The sequence below is a fragment of the Sparus aurata genome, chromosome 13 (assembly GCF_900880675.1).
Source record: "Sparus aurata chromosome 13, fSpaAur1.1, whole genome shotgun sequence".
Classification (NCBI taxonomy): Eukaryota; Metazoa; Chordata; class Actinopteri; order Spariformes; family Sparidae; genus Sparus; species Sparus aurata.
Window position 1 is genome coordinate 18,360,276 of NC_044199.1, and position 22,017 is coordinate 18,382,292.

General features: G+C 39.2%; 1 protein-coding gene across 4 annotated transcripts in view; it reads left to right on the forward strand.

Moving 5' to 3' along the window:
- Window positions 1-22,017, forward strand: part of igsf9bb (immunoglobulin superfamily, member 9Bb) — a 157,507-nt gene that overhangs the window by 125,797 nt on the left and 9,693 nt on the right. For 2 of the 4 annotated variants that reach the window (XM_030437838.1, XM_030437839.1), the window contains exons 16-19: window positions 334-498; window positions 3,970-4,015; window positions 12,916-14,553; window positions 20,009-20,136. In XM_030437838.1, coding sequence (XP_030293698.1) covers window positions 334-498; window positions 3,970-4,015; window positions 12,916-14,553; window positions 20,009-20,136 — 1,977 coding nt within the window. Of the gene's footprint in view, window positions 1-333; window positions 499-3,969; window positions 4,016-12,915; window positions 14,554-15,637; window positions 15,684-20,008; window positions 20,140-22,017 lie in introns of those variants that run through there. The other 2 variants (XM_030437841.1, XM_030437840.1) reach the window with 2 other exon arrangements.

A 22,017-nucleotide genomic window follows, 5' to 3' on the forward strand; every position in this document is an offset into this window, starting at 1 on the left:
TCTTTTAGGAGAGCTCTTTTTCAGCGGTCACACATCTGATTGATACGTTTATAGTAAGTATAAACAGAAAATTAATGTTAATATTAGCATAAATTCAGTGGAGTGACATAAGAATTCTAGTGAGCAAAGTGAAGTTTATTTTCCTTCATCGTGTCTGATGTACATAACAAATGTTCCTCCAGTAATCTGTCATTTCCTCCAGCTGTGGATAGGCCAATATATGTCCAACTGCAAACTGCCAGGTCCCTCTTCTTTACCACTTCATCATTTTGCTGTTGCAATTTAACTTTTAACTGGTTTCACTGCCTTGACTCTCCCGTCCTCGCCTCACAGACTTCTTCCCTCCTCCAGAGATGGTGGAGGAACGTGGACTAGCAAGACCTGTGGTGGCTGGCATCGTGGCCACCATCTGTTTCCTGGCAGCAGCTGTCCTGTTCAGCACGATGGCAGCCTGCTTCGTCAATAAGCAGCGCCGGCGGAAGCTTAAGAGAAAAAGAGGTGAGGGCTGGTCATTAATGGCTATCTCCGCAACTGCAGAGCCATCCTAACCCTTATTTAAGTACAACCAAAAATCAGATGAGAAGAATCATGTTTTACAGTCACTAGTGCAGTGCCCGTAAGAAAAGTGTATTCCTATAAAAAAGTTGGAGGTTAAGTGGCTTTTTCATGGATGGCCAAATGAGGCTGTGTTTGAAGGTGTGACGTCAGGGATATTTAGGTTTGTTGTGAAATCCGATATTCCAGGGTATAATTGGCCGTTTTTGACTATTTTTGATTTTGCCATTACATTTCACCTTAAAAACTATTTACTTGGTGTCATTATTTTCAGCACAAACTCACATGTGTGACTGTACAGTTATTTTTTTATTTTGACATACTGTATTAACACAATGGACCTAAAATCACAAAAAAAACATAAAATCCAAGTAGAAAAAGTTAGATATAATGCAAATATAAATTGTTGTTTTCTAAATTTGTGCATACATTTTAAACATTTACGAAGTTATATGTAACTATTTACATTTAACTGCAGGCAATGCTCAGGTCTGCCTGTGCTCCTTCCAGCTGAATAAAGAGCTGCACTGCCTGCTCCACATTAAGCTTCTCCTCATTGTTCTGACTCATTAAATAAAACAAACGACTCCACTACACACTAAACACACTACACCAAACACTACATAACACACTAACTACACACTCCAAACAAGCTAAATGTCACAAATCTCTCAACTCTCAATATCGCTGTCCGACCGTCGTTGCCTGTCAATCATCCGCCTACGTCCCTCCAAAAACTTCCTGTTCCTCAACAACCAAATCTGCTGCTTGGACACTTTCGTGACAAAAGCCCGTTTTTACCGTTTCTTCCTGCACCAGACACAAAGCAAACGTGGCGAAAAAGCGTGGCAGACATTATTTACCCTAGGTCTGGTTTTGGACGTGCCGTTGTGTCCGGTCCGTCGCCTCGGGAGATGGGCTGTGTAGCTAGCGGCTAGCAGCTAGCTGCTAGCTCGCGGCTAGCTACACACGAACATCCACAGATTCCGATTCCACTTTGTTGTCCACGCGTCTCCAGATCTCATCAGACCCGAACAGACTCGGTCCGGACTCGATTAATCTCATTAATCCTAAACAGTCAGTTTAGATGCACAGAACAGAACGGAACCGAACCGCCTGCAAAATCCCGGTCCAGCTTGCACCGCTGCAGGTATAAATCCGCTTGTTTCTTCAGATATGTCGTGGGCTTGAGCTCTGCAGTGATTGGCTCTGGTGCGCACGTGGCCAAGCTCTGCAGTGATTGGCTCTGGTGCGCACGTGACTGTGGTGGGTCTGGTGGACAATGCTCGCGAATTTGTAAAGCATTTATGAAATAATTTATTAAGAGTATCATTGCAGTCCAAACAAATGCGAAATCGCACACCATTGAAACACGCAGCAGCCATGTTGTAAGTCTCAGGTCAGTCTAATCCTGATCCGCAGAGATATTTGACAAACACACACACACACAGACAGACAGACAGACAGACAGAGATTCCGTGCTTTTATAGAGAGATATTTGGCTTCAGGGCAATTTTTAATATTGGCTGTGTTTTTATTACTGTAATAACATAATTTTTCCTATACTATCCCCTGTTGCAGCACCTCTATTCACCCTCTCCATGGTCCATTATAGCGCCTGTCTCTTTAAGGCCCTCTTCCCAAAAAGCTCAGTCTGTTCTCATTGGTCAGCTATCACAGGCCTGAACAGGCCTCCCACTTTGTTTCTGCATCAGCTCTGCTGGTGTTTATGCAAACAGCTGTGCTGAGGCCGTGGCCGAAGACAGTGACTTTACAGTAGAGACATCACGGTCTTCCAGAAGTCCTGACGGCTCATTTAAAGTCTGTTTCTGGTTGTGGGCTATGTGCATTTCTCTATGGACTGAGTGCTTTGATTCTTTGACAGTATTTATGTAACACATAGACCCGCTTTACAATGTAAATCTAATTGTTCACAATATAGGACGATTAACTGTTTAAATTAGCTAAACATGACTTAATGACACTCTGTTTTATGGTTCGATTGAAGTGTCCTCTGTGTTGTACTGTTATCTTGTCCCTCCTGCTCGGCACCACCACCACTAATGTCATCTCTGGAAATCAAGTTTTTATAAATGTTTTATGTAAATGTGTTGGATCAGAGTTGTTTATGATGAATGCTAAATGTAAATATGAGGTACGTTGACTCTAAAGCCTGCCCGAAAACTAAATTAATTGCTGAATTTGAGAGGAGCTCACTCGCCTCCTTCTATTGACCTTGCATGCATTTCCATTTCCCCTAACTCTAGTGTTTTCTCTCTGCCTGAATGCCAGGAAAGAAGGTGTAGCAGCCAGTGTATTCTATACACATATTCAACTCCTTTATTTAAAAAGTTCTGAAATGAGAGACAGACAGTCTGCAGTACTTATCATTTAAACATAGTAAGGACACACTGTATATACTTTAAATAGAAGTATAACTGTACACAGAATTCATGGTTTGATATGCACCCCGGTACAGGGGTAAAGGTTTGGCAAGAGTTCTATACAACGGGAAAAAGTGACAAAAGATCCCAATTGCATACGACTAAAATTCTTTTCATTTATTTCATTCATTCATTCATTTGTTTTAAAATTTCACTTGAAAGGGCAATAAAACAAAGTTAAAGTAGCAAATAAATTGCTTAAAATGAGCCATTAAAAAGATGATAGCAAAAGCTAGCATCTGATCCACCACTCACCCTCGGAATCTTTCTCACACAGCTCATTTAAAAGCAGTGGGTGGAGTTCCCAAGCTCTGTTGTTTCCTGAGCATTAGCAGTTATGCTAACAGTAGCATTAATAGTACATGCAAAGATGGCACCCATTAAAAACCAATGAAAATTGCTCACCATGCTCATACACCAAAAGGTTTTCTGGCGTCTGGGTTTACATGCTCTACAAAACCTCCCTGGATCCAAAATTAGTAACAGTAAAAGCCATAATCGACCTTTTTTGCAGTTATTGATGTCCAGTCAACAGTTTTACAGATTTCTGTTTTATAATGGTGGTCCATGTGGAAAATACTTTTTGGGCCATAGAGGAAGTTTTCGCTGAAATACCGCAAGTGAACACCATGCCAGATTGGAAGTAAGGCTGAGCATCACTCTCTAGGGCCTGGCCATAGCGCATCACAATATCTTCTTCATTTTTCATGGCTTCTTCTTCTTCTGCTTTTGTTGTTTAATGCTTTTGGACACTTTAGTGTCACTTTCTGGATTGGAGTGAGAATCAGAACTGATATAATCTCACTCACTGACATATGCTCTCTCATATGACAGTCAGACGTGTTCGCGAACATCGAACTGTGACATCTATACCGACTCGGTTTAGGACAAATATGTGTACCGTTACACCCCTACTTCAAACTGATACTGACTGTCAGTGATGTTTTTTTGTCTTTCTTCCTTCTTCCAGATCCTCCACTTTCCATAACCCACTGCAGAAAAAGCATGGAGACTCCGTAAGTAACTACACGACACACAATACTGCTTTATTGCACAGTACTCTACAGACCATAATGAAACAGCACACATGTTAGGATTCATATCACTCACTGGTCAGCTATCAGACGATCAAAGACAATTTTCTTTTACCCAAATGGAGCTGTATTCAGTGAAGCAAAGCATATACTCAGTTTCTACAAAGTGAGATTTACACGGTATGTTCGTAACATGGTGGACAAAGAAGCAAAATCAGAACAGTTTCTCACTCGTTAATCATTTTGTTCAGTAACATTGTTGCTACAAGTAAATTCACTTGTAAATATATAACTTAATGATAAAACAAACTAACAGATCATATAATACAGCTCTATGAAAAAAACAGAGCCCATAATAGGTCATTTTATCCTGTTGTTCCGTTAATGACAACTTTGTATGATTACTGTGGGGTATATCAATCCTGAATGTTTCTTCTCTTTATAGAGTAAAAAATTTAGAATTCTAACATGGTACCACAGCTGTTTGTCCTGAAATGTAATCTACATGATTCACGTACATTAACACAGATGAAAATTGTTTTCGTGATTCTCAGCATGACAACCTTTAGAGCCTGCAACATGTTTATTTACTGAATGAAATGCCAGGACTGTCACTCGGGAATCTAAATTATTATCCAGTCTGTGGTTAGGTTAAGGATAACACATTTTAAACTATTCGAATCAGTAAAGAGATTTAATAATAGGATTATTTTTGGTTAAGGTCAGAGAAACATTGTGATTTCAGTCATGTGTTGATAAAAAATAATGAAATAGTCATCACATTTAATCTATAGGCTTCGTGCCCATGTACTGTACACAAATCCTATAGATTAACTTTTTGTCACGATTTCACAGTGTGCCGTGATACTGTATTGATAATTTAAGTAGAGTATATGCTTGTTTTCTTATGTTTGTTTTTGTGTCAGTTAAAGTCCATGTTTTGGAGTGAGGGGACCAACACTTGCTCCAAACTAAATATCAGCAAGAAAGTTAGCATTGTAGCCTGCTGGTGTCTATACCAGAGTGTGTTAGTGGGAGCACTGGTGTCCAGTTGAGATGGAACAATGTACAAACACAATATTGCATGGAAATGTCACAACAGTTGTTTCTTGTGGTTCAACCATTCAGAAAAAAGAAATGGGTGTGTTTAACAATGGATGATGTATGGAAATGTAACTGGTGATTGATTCCAGTGGAAGCTGGTGTATTTAAAGATTAGTTTATGGATGTGTGAGACCATAAAGTGTCATATTTTAGTATAGGGAACCCAAACTGGACCTAGTTATTGAGGGGCATTTTTCTATGGATTTTGTAGTATCATCTAATGCTCATTTTTTGCTCTTGGAAAATGGTGCAGACAGAGCACAACACTGCACAACATTTCCTTCAGGATTTCGTTGGTACTGTATTTTCTTTTAGACTGGTCAATGCAGGACAATGCAAGATAGACATTTCTATTTTGCCTAAAAGGTTGGCCACCAGGATCAAGAGGATCTCAGAGCCAAGAGCTATGATTACAATGTGTTCGATCTATGTCACTGTAACGACTGTATACAGGACAACAAAACCGTGACAATCTCCTGTTGAAAAGTGAAAAATGCAAATGAAGCTTTGTTGCTCTACATAACTTAATTTTACTGGTAAAACATCCTTTACATAAACAACACATAAAGAACACATACACCTTTGTGCATGAGTGAACAGAGCCTAGAATGTTACTGGGCAATGCTATGAGTTTAATGACACCAAGACAGCGGGTGATAAAAGTTCCATCCCATTGGTTCACATATTTTCATTCCTGTCTCCTCTGTATTTTCAATCACAAAGGACCAGGTCCTGTCATCACCATTTTTCCTCACAGGCATTTTGACATATCGTAGCCGGAACAGCACAGGTGGAACTACTAACATTAATGATGTCTCTAGTAAGTCATGCCACTGAACCAGTACACACAGACTGTCCTGTTGTTAGTCTTGGTACTGGCTAACTCGAAAAAGAAAGTATCCACCACTATGTTAAGCCTCAAGTAGACAAGTCCAAATGTTTAGAATTTGAATATTCTGACTTTGGTGACTTCTAGTGGTAGTCTAAAAAACAGGCATCTGAGAAGACAGCATTTACCGCTCTAACTCACAGCACAAAAATGGGCTGAAAAAACATAAGCCGTGGCAATTTTCATCTAGATTACCTTTTTTTTCTGAAAACATAAAAACTAAATAATATAAAAATACTACAAACAAGTCAAATCTCTACACCTGGGGGCTTCAAATAAACTCTAAAACAGTAATTTACTTGGTTTAACTGAGCTGAACCGTCCAAATAGAGATTTGCTGTGGATGCTTGTACTGGTTAATATTTCACAACCCAAAGGCAACATAATGCCACAGAGCCATTGTCTGGTCGGAGAATGTAGGATTATTGCCACAAACAGAGTGCTTATAGAACCAGTTAACAGAGTACTGTCTCAGTGCATTGGTCACACTGGTAACACCTTACATTAAGGTCCTTGTACTTGCATTAGTTATGGCAATACAGCTGATTTGCTAATGATTAGCTAATAATAAAGGATCCATTGACCCTAACAAAAAATGGTTCTCGCTTCAGATTTGGTTGCCGCAGATGGCATAGGTAATTGTAAACAAGCACATAGTTAACTGCTAATAAACACATAATAAAGTTACAATAAAGTATGTGTTATCTAGATAAATAAACAAACAGCTTCGTAAAGGTGTAATAATGTAGTTCAACTTATGTGTTTGTAATGTTACTATAAAATATTACAAGAAACTCACAAGGTCACAAGTGTCTATAAACTAGTCACAAGTATGAGTGCTTATAAATTTCTTATAGTCTAACAATAAACATGTGTATGATGCTGTTATTAATATAGTCTCATTACTCTTAATGAACCAATAACCTCAGCACAAATGTATATAATTACCTCTAAATTTGTGCTAATTGGCCAACCTGTGGCACACTTCTTTTGAGTAAACCAAAACAAGTGCATGCTCAGACATGCTAAGAGTATCTCTTGTGACCCCTTGGATGCTCTAATCAGAGAATAAATAATAATAACAACTTCTCCCCTCCAATAGGCAATTTAGGGTCCCTCATTTAAATGCAACAGCTGAAGAATGATTTTATACATCAGTGTGTTATGTTGCTAAACCAAAATCAGATTTGGATACATTCCCAAGTTCTACAACTCTAGATTTGAGAGTATTTTATGATATGTTTCATGGTCGTGACTGCTGGATTTGCTTTCATGAATGTGCACCATATGAGTGATGATGCAAAATACATTTCAGTGTAAACTGACAATAAAGTCGTACCATTTCTTATCTTATAAGAAGGGCATTATTAACTATCCAGCACCTTTTACAAGGACCTTAATATAAAGCGTTGCTGTCGTATCTTATCCATGTTTCCTTCCTCTTTCTTGCCTTTATCTCCATCTTGTTGCTCTACAACAGCTTTACTTGTCTTCAAACATTTTCTCTGACATTATTTATTTCAAATTTCCCCTCTGACTTACTCATACTTCTTCACATTTCTTTTTTTTTCCAACTTATTTGATAAATATAATATCAAGCTATTTTCTCTCATTTACTCTTGCTTTTTCAAACATACCTATCATTGACAGGTTTCATGTTTCCCACCATATTCTCCCCACTTCTTACTGTCTGATCTCCCCATATCTACAGGAATCCAATTAGCCTCATTCCCAGTGTTGAGCCCTACTGGGAAGGGCTGGACGTAAGCAGGTACAGGCCACAAGCTCCCAGTCCTCAGTGAGTGTGCTAGCCATTGTCCACCTGTTCTTGCACACTGTATACACCCCTTTGCACTTTATTCAACCCCAGCTCCTCAGGCTCCTGACCTGGCTGCATGCTTCTGGCCAGATGTTCTCACAAGACAACAACAATACTGGTCGTGAACTTCCTTTGATGAATGATGAAGGATCTTCATTGTAAGAAGATGCTGAAAAAGTCAGACTTCAGATCTGATTATTAGGGATTTATTTTTTAAATTAGTAATCCATTGTGCCATGTAGGTCAAGACTGAAAGACACAGGGGAGGCTAGGTTGGGTCTGCTCATTCCTCTCAGCCTAACACTTCTCTTGTGGCTCCAGAGGAAGTCGCATGAAATCTGATATTCGCCTCAGTGATGTCACTCAGTTGCAAAGTTGCATTGTGGGTAATGTAGGCACCAGGTTTTTAAAAGGAAAATTTTTATGCCATGCATTCTTGCATGGCATAAAAAAAATCTAAAATGTTGATCATTTGTTATATAAAAAGTCTGTAGTGAGTCCAACACTGTTATAGGAGTGCACTCTTAGACCACTGGACTGCTTTTTCAAACCTGGCACCTGCATTACCCATAATGAAACTTGATTGCCACTGAGTGACATTGCTGGAGACAATTAATCAGATCACATGCAACTTCCTCCAGGCAACAAAAGGCTTTGTACTACTTCTTCACATATGCAGTTGCACTCCCCATGGCCTGTAATCACACTTAAATGTGTAAAACTGATGGAGATTCTCTACAAAATCAGAATCCATACATCTCTCATACCCCTCAAATATGAAGTGAGGGCCAGGAGATGGTAAGCTTAGCTCTAGATGAAGACTGGAAGCCAGAGGAAACGGGTTGACTGACTTTATACTGGTTACCTGGCACATGATCTCCCATACAACCACAAATTAACATTACATGTTAATTAGTGAGCTTTCAGCCTTTGAGTTCCTCCTCTTTCCAGTCTCAATGCTAAGCTAACAATCCCATGATTCTATCTCCATATGTTCAGACACACTGTACGAGTGGTATCGATGTTCTTATTTAACTTAAAGGCTGACTGAGATCCTCTTACTCAACTACATACAGTATGATGACCATTCAACGTATAATAATAGTGTGTCGTTAAGTGACACATCAACAAGTCTAAAGCAGATGATGAAATGAATGCAGAATTTCACATTTTATTATACACTGCACTGGAAACATTCTTGCTATTTTAAATGTAAGGCATTTATGACCTACAGGTGATTTTGCTGAAATGAATATCTAAAGGTCATGGGACCTCTGTCCACTGCAATGAAATCTTGAGATGTGTGGTCAGTCATAGTACTTAAATGTATTTGTTAAAGGAATATTTTGACATTTTTGGGAAATGTACTTCTTGGCAGAGTAAGATGAGAAGATTGAAGCTACAGCTAGCAGCCAATGTGCTCAATGTAAAATATAGCACAAAATACTGGAAATAAGGAAAGTACAAACCTAGCTATATTTAAAGGTAAAACATCACTATTAAAGCTAGCCTAAAATGGTGAATTGTTGTCATTACACTTCAATTTTTGTATTGATGAAACCAACATGTGTTAATTACTCAAGTTAAGAGTTGCTGGTAGAGATACAGTTCACTAGGCTAGCTCTTTTGCTTTGTTTCCAGTCTTGATACTAACTGGCTGTTGACTGCAACCTTTTTATGTTTACAATGTAGGTATGACAGTGGTATCAATCCTCCCATAATTCTTACCAATAAAGCAAATAAGCGTATTTCCCAAATGTGGAACAATTCCTTATACATAATTCCAGTTTATGTTTTGTGCACAGCACTCTATTTATGCTTTGTGAGTATTTCTGTGGGTTGACTGGTATGTGACTCTGCGTCTTTGCTCACTCTTTTAAACCCCTGTTTACCTCCAAGTGACATGACGCACTTTCTTTTTTACATTTTCAAATTGATAGACTTCAACACTAGTCTATTCTGATCACCGTTGCAGTCATAGTAACATATTTTCTTAACTCCTCCTGTCAATCTACCTTGTTACGTTTAATGGAAGCCAAGTGTTTGTACATCTTTATTTTTAGCTCATGAATTTGACAGCATCAGTGCCAACTGCTGATCATGACAGTGTGTGACATGTGAAAGGGTATAAAAAAACATACTCAATGTTATACACATGTGATTGCACATTGATCATCGTTAAATTGAGGGTCTCTATTTTTAATTGCATCAGTAATCCCTGAATCTGCATCAGATTATGATATAGTAATTGCTGTTTTGCCCTTAATTTTCTTTTTTTGATGATACATCCAGTTTAAAGAGCATCAGTAGTATTTCCCACTGTACTGTTTAGTAACAACACGAAAAGAAAATTCAGATTTTATACAGCCTGCATTTTGTCCTTTTGACAAAATTCCTTTTGGTCATAGTCACTGTTTTTCTTGAGAGAAACAGTGACAAGATAGCATCACCAGACAACTCAACAACATATTTGACATGGTGTTACAAATAAAAGTAATCAGAAAGCTTTAAAACAAGCCCATGGTTGACTCCAAAGGAAAATTAAGATAGTATTGTAACCAATAATAATCAGAGTAATCGGAGTTAAAAGAATAATCAGAGTAATCGGAGGTAAAAGAATAATCATAAAATCATCAAAAGATAACAAAAAATTATAATTAAACGATATGATGATTGTTACATTGTATGTTAACACAGAAAAGGAAGCACCTTTTTAGACAGGCATAGTTGTGATGTACAGTATGTGTTATATTGCATGTATATTGTCACTGCAGATTATCACTGCAAGCTACAACATATAAGGATTTCACTATTATTTGTCTCTGTATCTTAATAAAGCAGATGTGACTTTTAACAGAAATTATATCTAAGAAGGTATTTTACCATAGGAACAAACATGAAATATCTATCGTGTGTAACAGGGCTTTTCATTGGCAGTTGCCTTTAAAATACTATTTGTAACCTGGTCATTATGAGCACACGCTTTTGTTATTAAACTGAGGATTGGCTCTATGTTTCATTCTTGAGAAAATAAAGTAATTGTGGCTTTAAAACAAATAGGTGTTTTTCCTTTCCTCCTTCCTCTATGAAGACATGTTTTAGTCACTGACGAAAATATTTCACTAAGGAAGAAAACAACATTTCATATCATGTACTTTAAAGTGTGTTTGGCATTGATCAGGTTCCCAAATACAATTTATATAACCATCCGTCATCGCCTGAATTTGTCTTGGATACTATGAAGTCTTTTGATATTCCCAGAATTGTTGCTGGTTACAAAAAAGCTGGTTACACAAAACTACAGTTTTCCTAATTGGGCCATCTTAACTAACTTTTGTTCAGACCCTCCTTTGAGCTCAGTATGCTATCAGTATGATATTTGATTTTTGGCCTTAAGTAATCCAGGAAGCTGTTTCTTAGCATGTCTCCCAAATGTACATCCTTTGCAGTCCATTTGAAATTTTCATCCTAAGCATTAAGTAGTGGGCATGATACTAAAAGAGGTTGCAAAGGATGTAATTGTAACTTTTCTAACACAGCAATTAAATATGTGTGCCATACACAGACATACACGTTTAGATGAATTGCTGAAGAACAAGATTGAGTATTGCTCACTTTCAATTTAGGCATTGAAGGCATTTAAATTCGTATGTACCCCTTTTATTATTTGGAATTGTCACAATTTTAGGGGAACCATGTCTAAAAAGTGCTATAAATCCTACACTGTTCAACCAGTAGAAATGGGAGCACCCTTAAAGGCTCTGGTCATCCATTTTCTCAGCTACTTCCTGACTGTGAGCAAAGGGGTCCTAGATGAACACAATATTTTCTGAACAGTTTTACTTATTTCAATGGGGGATACATTAATTTTTCTCTTCGCTTTTCTCACTGCATTGAAATGGTCGGCAATCTGTTAGAAAAATGTAACTGTCACTTGCTTCTGGGCATCAGGATTTGTAATCTGTAATCCTCAATTGAAAACAGAAACTGAAAAAGTCAGGAAAAAGTTGCAAATGGCACTGGCATAGAGGCGGATGAGAAAAATAAGAAGAAATTACACTAAATGGGTTAAATCATGGATACTACATCATCAACTACTACTCTTTTCGTGCAATGCTTCACTTGGTTAAACAATGAGAGTGATTTCTCTCACCAGTGAGCCAATTGGACAAAAAGTTGCCAACAAGTTACCAATTTGTGCCAAGGGTGCAGGGCACACCACAGAAACCGGGGCCACAGATGCTCAAACAGCCCAGACATTGGCCAACATGTGTTAAGGGCCTTTCAATAAAACATACAGGGAAGATTTATTGTAATTTTGTTAATTTCGATGAATAATAGATTTGTAATGTAATATAATTAAATGTAATGTAATTTAGTGAGACACTGTTTTGAGTAACAATTTGAAGCCAAGTTTCCAGAGGCTTGTTGTTATTTATAATAACTGTCTAATTCAATTTTAAATCAAATCTGTTGGAGTACAAATACAAAATTGAAAATGTCTTCTTTACCTTGTACCTTTCAATTCAGATAGCAAGGGTGATAGGCCCTCTGTAGGTACTAACATACCAGTTTGCTTGTTGCCATATTATTTCTTTCGAATGGAATTATGCATGGAATTACTATTGTGTTAGAGATTCACAGGTCTGTTTATTGTATAATTTACTCTGTGTGATATCCCCTCCTTGTGTTCACCTTCCTGACTTTGACAAACAAAACATCAGAAAAAAAACTCTTGTGTCACTAAACCTCTGCATCTACACTTTTAACCCTCACTTTTTTCAGTGGTGTAACAGAAAATACACATATAGCTTTTTAAATGAGTAAAAATGTGTTTTAAAGTAGCAGTCTTAATCCTATATAAAAAATGCAGCTGTCATCAATGTTGTTTATTACCGATTTGCTTTTATTACTCATTTCCTTGTTGTAGGTGTGTTGTCATTTTGTTTAATGTTGTTTTAGCTGGATTCGTTTTCAGGACCACCAGCAAAACTTTGCTTTGCACAAACTACTGGATTTTGAATTGAATATATTTTCAACTATTCACTCCCTCTGTACTCCTTTCTGTAGGTCATCTTCTGGAAAGGTGAGCCCAGAGAGCATTCGTTCAAAGGCATCCCCATCAGAATCATCTGAAGATAGTCATGACCAGCGTGGGAAGAAACCACCCCCAAGTCCAGGGAAGAAGGAGGAATTGTCTTTATACATGAAGACCAAAAGAGCAATAACAAGCAAGAAGTACACTATCTCAAAGCATGAAGCTGAAGCAACAACACCCATTGAACTCATCAGCCGAGGCCCAGATGGACGCTTTGTCGTCGATCCCACTGACGCAGAAATGTCTATCAAGCCCCGGCGAATTGAGGGCTTCCCCTTTGTGGAAGAATCAGACCTCTATCCTGAATTCCGGCAGTCAGACGAAGAGAATGATGATCCCAGGCCTCTACCACCAGTTATGGCCCCCCTTCGGCCTCACCAGATTTCCCCCATCTCCAGTCAGGAATCCTACCTGCAACCTCCAGCCTACAGCCCTCGTTTCCAGAGGCCCTTCGAAGGTATGACCATCATGGAAAGTAGTCGGCTCCAAGCCACAGGGCAGATACGAGGCTCTCTCCATCACAGGGCCTTCTATGGCTATCTAGGCCCCCCTGGGGATCATGATCCCCCACCTCCTTTTTACATGCCTGATACTAGCCCACTCAGCTCTGTCATGTCCTCCCCTCCATACCTTGCTGAAGGTCCTTTTGGTCACCCCATGATTCCTGAAGAAATGGGGGAGGGTGATTTCCCACAATATGCTGTCTCTGGTTTTCCACTTCCTCTGACACTCACATCTTCCTCTCGTTCACCGGAGATCTGGCAGGGACTGGATTTTACCTTTGCAAGTCTGGAAGGGCCCCAATTCATTTTTCCCCCACATCACCCTTTGCATCTCCGCCACGACTCTCCCTATCCTCCTCCACCTCATGTACTGCCCCTGAGTGCTTTCCAGCCTTCCTCCCTTCCAATGCCTACTTACCCAGCTGTCCTGCCACTGGAGGCCCCAAAGAGCCACTCAAGCAAGTCTCCCAGCAAGGCCAAGCCTCATGGCTCCCCAGCCAAGCATTTAGCTATGCAAGAGGCACATATAGGGCAGCTAAGACACACAAGCCACGGTATGGGTGTGCCGGTTTTGCCTTACACCGATCCAATGGCCCATATTGTTCCTAGCACATTCAGTAGCCTGGACACACGATGGTTTGAAACCACCCCTCGTTTCAGTCCCAGACAGGCTCGTAGGATGGATTCTGGCATGCATCAGGTGGTTCTCCAGCCCTCTCGACTCTCACCTCTCACCCAAAGTCCCCTTAGTTCTCATGAGGGCTCCCCAGAGATTGTAGTACGTCCCCGGCCACGTCCCAGCTTTGCTCAACCTCCCATACGCCCAGAGATGTCTGAGATTACCCTCCTCCCTCCTTCCACAGCCAGCTTCTCAAGGAGATCTTCCCCCTCCTCCTCACCTGCCCAAGGCCAGGGAAGCAGGAGAGCAAGTCCCAGCTACCGTTCCCACATGGCCTTTGCCACCTCTGCAACCAGCTACCCAGCTTCCCAGTCCCCGTCACCCCCCATGGAAAGCAGCAACATATTTGGGCAGATGCCATCTCAGAGGAGGACTGAGGAGGAGATCCTTCCATCTGAGCCCTCTCCACCCCAGTTGTCAGCTTCAGGGTAGGTGCATTAGGCATGCAGAGAGGGATACCGTTCGAGTCATCTGCCCCAACCCATAATGCTTTCAATGTGTGAAGTTGCTCTGACATTTTGATTACTAAAGTGCTGTCTGATATCCATCATCAATTTTTAAATCATCTCTGTGGCAAATTAGTTGTGTAGTTTAGTTTATGTTTTTTTTGTCATTTGTTAACACTTTTATGTAAGAAAATACAATTATATGGTTGAAGGAAAGCCATTGTGATGATTAATTTGATGAGCTTGATGAGAAACTTTTAAGTTCAGTTTGGTCAAGGCTGCTTTTCATGTTAGACATCAAGTCAGAGGTATACACCCATTGAATCTGTGAAGCATTGTTCCAAAATTATCAGATTGACCAATACATTAAATCATACAGTGAAAGGACCAAAAAGTATTGATTATGAAACAGATTATTTGTTGAGTTTACAAGAATATGCATTTGCTTCACAGATTACATTTCAGACCTTTTGGGGCTACAGTCCATTCTGACAAAAATGCTATTGCCAGTGCACTGTGAAATTTATTTGGCACAAGCCCCGAAAAGCCTGGGAATTTGCAGACATCACCACTGAATCCCTGTTTTTCCATCTATATCATGCGTTACCCTGCTTTCACCTAACAGGAGGAATCCCATAATATTCATCAAATTGATTCCCCAGACAAAACAAACACCCATTGTTATGTCTAGCTCCAAGCCTTTGAAGATGCCTTTATCATGCGGAGGGATGCTTTAAGAAGAGTTCATCTTGGCAGGCCCTGCGGCCCATCCTCGGCCTTAGTAACCTAACTGCATGACCAATTCTCCTTTTCCTTCCAACCTCTCAGATTTTTTCCTATCCTACTCCCCCTTCCTTTTCTGTAATCCTCCTCTCCCCAACCCCCTTAATTGCCCCCAGGACACTCCCAGGTCTGGCTACCAAGGAGAGGTTGTTGGGCAAAGTGTGTCACAGGGCCTGTCCGCTTCTCATGTACTGCAATGTCTCCATCATTATGAATTAGGGGCAGTATGGTGGTTCTTGATGGCTCCTGGAGTCTTACCTGCTTTGTTTTTGATTGATCTCAGCTATCTGGGCAGCGTTGTTGTGACCAGGTCCTCTACACCGCAATAGGTAAGGGTTGGATCCATGTCTGAAAGGGGGGGGTTAGCAGGTGGGACTTTTTTGATCACCTCGTCCTTTAAAGGGGAATACAAGACTTTGAGTCTTTGTTTGATTTGTTCCTTCCTTCAGTCAATACGTGAAGTTTATTTCTGTTCTTTCTTTTTCCTTTTTCTCAAAGTAGCTATGCATTTTAAGTTCTGCAGTCTTCAGTACATTATGCATTCAGACTGATATGCATATGTTATCTGTTAGTTTTAGAAATAGATTAGGTCAGAGATGTATCACCAACATTATTTCATGCTTGAGTGGTTTGCTAACTGACCACATTCACATGAAATGTTTTATTGATAGACAATAGGTATCTTATTAGGCTCACCAATTTAATTCAAGCACTTATTGATTATTTGGTTAATTTCTCTAAAAAATTATTTCAGCAAAGGTCACTGAATGGAATATAATACATACTTAGATACAATTTGGTGCAAAAACCAAATAACACATGGCCAAACTGGACTATGATTCCAAGCTTCAGTTGTGTTATGGCCAAAAGACAAATGCAGGAGCAAGTCCCAAGAAAATGTCCAATATTTTTGAAAATTTTTATACCGTAGATTGATTGTATTTCATGTGAGCTAAGAAACAGTCTGATTTCTCAATTGATTTATCCCAGTGAGGCTCTGCCTCAGCACCCTGAGACAGATCAATGCACTTCACATCCATATAGGTAGTTGTGTGCCATTATTGAGTGAGAAAATTGTTGTTTTTCTCCCTCAGTTTGCCGTGAATCATTGTAAAGAACTCTTCAGCAAACACAAATACAACAATCCAAAACCCTTTCAAGATATCGTCATGGATAATACCTGCTCCCTCTGCTCCACTCTTTTTTCGGCTCAAATGCCCACAGTACATCAACTAAAGCTTTGTTTATACTATTGTGTGACACTGAAGGCCTCTGTAGATGGCGTGTGAGCTATAAGCACATAAAGTGGCTTTTGTGCTCAATGTGTAATAATTTGCAGTATCCTCTGAAACTCAGAAAAAAGAAATTCTGTTAAGGAGCAAGAAGTCAACAAGTTTTTCCAGAAGAACACCTCATATCATGTTATAGCATGTCATGCCATGTTCTACTGATGCCTGTTTGAACATTTGACCCAAGTAAAAAGCTAGAGATTATCTTGTGATTGGATCACACCAGGCATGACACTCGTCAACATGTTGCCGTTCTGTACCACGAGTAGTCAAAAGTCATTACTACGTTATTACATGATTACTCAGTAGTCATGGGTCCAGCCACACTGGCTCTTAACCTAGGCCCTTCATTTTGATCTAAACAATACACCTATAGAGTTTTGTAACTGCAGCTTGCACAGTTGTGACACTATTGCGCTGGCAAAATCTGTCCATAGACAAAAACCATCCATCCTTCCATCCAACCATTATCTTCCGCTTATCCAGACAAACACTGCCAGTATTGATACTCAAAACCCCTTTTGTAATAGTCCCTATACAGAAGTTGTCTCTGGGACCACATTTCGTCTCGATGACTGGCAAATGGAGGTGCAATGACTTGGCACTCTTATCCTTACAATCTGGAGACAGCATCAAGTATATCAAAGATTAAGTCTATCTTCTCCCACCCCACCAGTTCAGTGACATCTAGTTGAAATGCTAGTGAATGGACATACCATGAGCTTTACTGCAAAGCCACATGCCATGTAGCAGGCATGGTTTACATGTCCCCTTTGATGCTCTTTTTTACAAGTCAACAAAAACTGGAATGCACTGATAACTGCATAGAAATCCTCTGCAGGATGAAATCAATTGCTGCCCAATCCTGTCTAATTTCTTATATGCTTATGCGGCTCAGGGTGTAGCTCTAGCCTAGCCATTTTGGCAGGCTAACACACCCTGCTCACCCACTTCAAGATGGAACTTGTTGCCAAGGAGATTGCCAAGGATTAAAACTGGCACCACACTAAGCTGGCAGCCTTTCTCATGATGTCTGTGGTCTTTGCCATCAACTGGGAGAGAAACATGTGCACTACATACTGTAGGTCAGACCCTGGCACCTTGAGGTGAGCCATTTGATGCTTAAGGACGTGAGTGGTGATTGGTCCTCAACAAACCATTCCTACAACTCAGTATTTGGACCCAACATCCAGGAAGATGTTTAACTGACATCCTGCAACTTCTCCAGGTAATCCTGGCCTCCTCCTCCCTCTTAGTCTGATGTGCCTTGTACAGTAGGACCAGCCTCATTTGGCCAGCAAATAATAATTCTAATAATGAAGAGCAAAGTCCATTAGATTGCACACATGTAGTCATAGAACTGGATACACATCCAGGTATATTGATTCTCTATTATATAAATCATGGTATGGTATGATCACCAGCTTATGTTGGTGTTTTGTGTCTTTCTGTGCTATATAGAATATTACAAGGTATGGCGTACTATGCAAAGGATAGTCTATGTGGACTGTTTCTTTTTTTAGATGATTCCTCTCTAAAACTTCCTTAGCATTCTCCTCAAGCGTGACACATTCTGCCATTTAAATTTTACAGATGCTTGTATTGTATGACACCAATTGAAAATATTTTGGACCCCAATCTCCAAATAATATTTTGTAAGATTGGCGTTACGACGTCACATTAAGCTGTGTGTCCACTGGGAGCCATCATTCACAGCTCTTTTCTTGCATTAACAATAAAGCAGAAATGCTCTTGCATGTTTCTCACTGTGATGAAAGCTTGGCATGTGTAAAGTTCTCAGTACTTTAAAGAAGTTGAAAAAATATTCCAGCTTTTATCAGAAATGCATCAGTTTTTGCAGCAAACAGCATCTGAGCAGTAGCAGGAGCCATTACCAGCACTTCCTGCAAGCATCTCTGTAGCCCAAATTACTAAGGGCAGATTCCTGGTGGACACATGGCCTTAATCCCATAAAGCATCTGTATAGAGCATGAATAAAGCCATCAACTTTAAGAATACAATTGCACTTGTAAGTTTGGACTGCAGAACAGTTCTCACTACCATGTGAAGCAAGTGTCCTGCCAAAACAGTGTATGCACTTCTTGTTATCCCAAGGAACAAATATTTCACCAAGGGCTTGCAGAAGGGGGACACACAGGGGGCTTGAGGACCCCAATGTTTGAGTAAACTGCCCAATAAAGTGCTTTTGAATGTATTCCCCTTTAAAGTCGTGTTCCATGTGCAAACTGCCATGCATGCCATCGCTAAATATTGCTCCTCCGTTTCAAAAAAGAAACAATTATATTGATAAATTCTTGTTACATTTGTTGTCCTAGTGCTTCGCTTTTCTTTGGCTTATTTTTCATTATGTGACTGTTCCCAAGTAGTCATTTTCCCCTCCCGCCATCTCTCCCCCTGTCAGCATGGTGAAGCCCATTGTAGACAGTATCCATGTCTATGAATACATATTGATGATGCTTTGTTGCTCAGCTGTGATTCTATCCCACTACTAACAACCATCGGTTTCTCTCTGCAGCCACGGTGGAAGATGGCCTCTCTGTAATGCTAATTGTTTTCTGTGCCTTGAGACAAGTGTGTGTTTGTGGCAGAAATCTGTGGGCTGCCAACTCATAAGTGCCTCCATGAGTAGGAGGGAGGTCTGTAGATGCTATCATGAGCAGCTGAGAAATATACGCCCCACTTGAAGGAATCATTTGCATCTGTTATTTTCAGAGTGTGATAGATTATTTAAAGAAAAAATATATATACAATCCGCAAACATGTAATTAATTGACAAGTCTTGCTTACATTTTGAATAAAATATTATTCATTTTTGAAGAATTTTCCTCTGAAACTAACAATGCAACTCTATTAAAATGTATCTTTTCAAAAACTTTACTCACTGTTCTAATTTACATCATGAGGTAAATAGTTTCAGGAATTGTGTAACACTTTGCTTTTCTTTGGAAGATGTTTGGATCAATTTGAGCAAAATATCTTAGTTGTGCCTTAAGTGCAATTCAATTTGAAGGTGCATAAATTATTTTACTACCTGGATTTATGAACTAATTTTATGAACATGATGGTCATTATCGTCAACATAACTGTTAGTTGTCTATCCAGATGATGCTGTTTTTAATAACAGTAGAATTAATCATTTTTTCTTTTAAAAACATGCTGGATTTCAGAGTCCAGCCTCACATTGATCCTTTGGCAACGTGCTGCACCTCTTGCTTAGCACAAGCAGTGTTGTTTTGAGACCATGTGGGTTTCTGGTTTTGTTGCGCTCCGTAGCGCAGAAACAATCCACTGTTTATGTTTGGCCTGGAGTTACCCGTTTTCCCCTCTCTCTGCTTTTTATCCAGAAAACTTCGAGGTGCGCCGAGTGCCCTTTCGGGGTCTGAGAGGATTGATGCACTGAGATACCAACGTATTAAAAAGGCCAAGAAGATGATGATGAACAACAATAACTCCAAGACCAGAAAGAAAGCAGGTGTGAACCCTGTCTCTGTACTCACTTCTTACAGTGATTTTTCTTTTAAATTGCCACATCATTATGACCACAGGTAAAATATTGGGGATTTTTTGTTTGGTTTTTTTGCTTCAAAAAGATGTATTTCTATGTTTTTCTTGACCTGCAAAGTATGTGTCACATTTATTTGTTATAGTATTAATGTCTTACATTCCTTCTTCCTCTGAATGTCTTTGTTTGGGGTGTCATGATTCTCAAAATCCATGGTTTGATTCAATGTTCTCTCTCTAAACTTTTTTTAGCACTGACACTAAATGACTGTTATATCATTGTTGGTTTATCAAGTCAGTATTTGTAAAGATCAACAGCTCATTGGTTTTATGCCCCGACAATTGTCATTTACATTTTCATATCGTCTTAAAAAAATGGTTACATGTTTCAAATTAGATTTTTTGTAGAGCACGAGTCGGCACATGGTGTTTTCATTTGAAAATTGTCAGAATGCACTTTAGAGAGCAAAAGTCACACCCCTTCCGATGAACCCCATGAGACCCAATTTTGGAAAAACTTTGTATGATAGTGAATGGAGACAGACAAATAATGTTTTGATCCCATTTGAGTTGTGCCATGAACTACACATAGGATGTTTGTCAATTTAAAAGATCATTTTCCGAGGCAATAATGTCGCGGTTTGTCGTAAATAAAGTGGAAATCTCAATAAATCTGTCCATAACTGCGGTTATGTAAAAGGATAGTTCTGCAAGCGAGCTAATGTTAAGGACCAGCTCTACAGGGTTCAACTTGTGTGTTTGATAACGTCACTGCAACTGTTGGCTCTGTAGTCTATATAATTATTTATTTTCATAGTCTTATATTTCATTCGTTTTATGAAAAAATATTTAGTTTTTACTTTCTCGAGATGAAAAATTATGTTTTAAATTACAAACATATGTGTAATTCATGACACAACCAAAAAAATGTGTCTCTCTCCATTCACTACAAGACAAAGTTTTTCAGAAATAAGGTCACATTGGGTCAACCAGAAGGGCCGTGACTTCGGGTGTGTATAATGTTCCACTGTCTGACTTCCTGTCTGGCTCGAGCTGCTCTGTGCAGATTTTTATTTATTTTTCAAAATGTGCCTATATATACCAAAAAAGAACTTTATATTATAAATATAAACATTTGGGGAGAAAGAAAACCTTGTATACAATTTAAGATGCTCAAAAGAACCAAACTACACAGGGGACCAGCTCTCCCAAATTTAATTAATTATTACTATGCTGCTCTAGTCAAACCAGTCACCGTCTGGTTATGTAACTTCTCAGTAGCAAAGTAGAAAGACATTGAAGTTCAACAAATGGGTAAATATTGGAATATGTATATATCTGCTAAAATAACTATCAATGACACCCTGAAGAATTGAGAACACATGTATAAGAAATACAGTAATGGCCTTGGTAAAAGTTACAAAACCAAAGGATATTCAAAAGGATCTAATATTTATGAGAGAGATTGCGATGGACAGGGAATTTAAACCAACTTTGAATGACAATACTTTTAAATACTGGGCAGGTAAAGGCTTGACCCGATATAATCAGATAGTTACAGATATAGGAATAGAGACTTTTGAGAACTTATCAAAACTGCATACTTATGGTTAATGAAATTGCTATAACATTAGATATGCGTTTTCATAGTATCACCTCTACCTTTTTGGAACAGTTTGTCCTGTGGTAGCTGATATAACATTAGATACAGCTAGACCATGATAACATTTTATGTGGAACAGTGTCTTGTGTTGATTCAAAAGATCATGTGAGAAAACGGTGTTTCATCATGGTTTGTTCAAGCCTTTCAAATATTTACATTTTTTAAGTGAACCCTGCTTTTGAGGTTTTG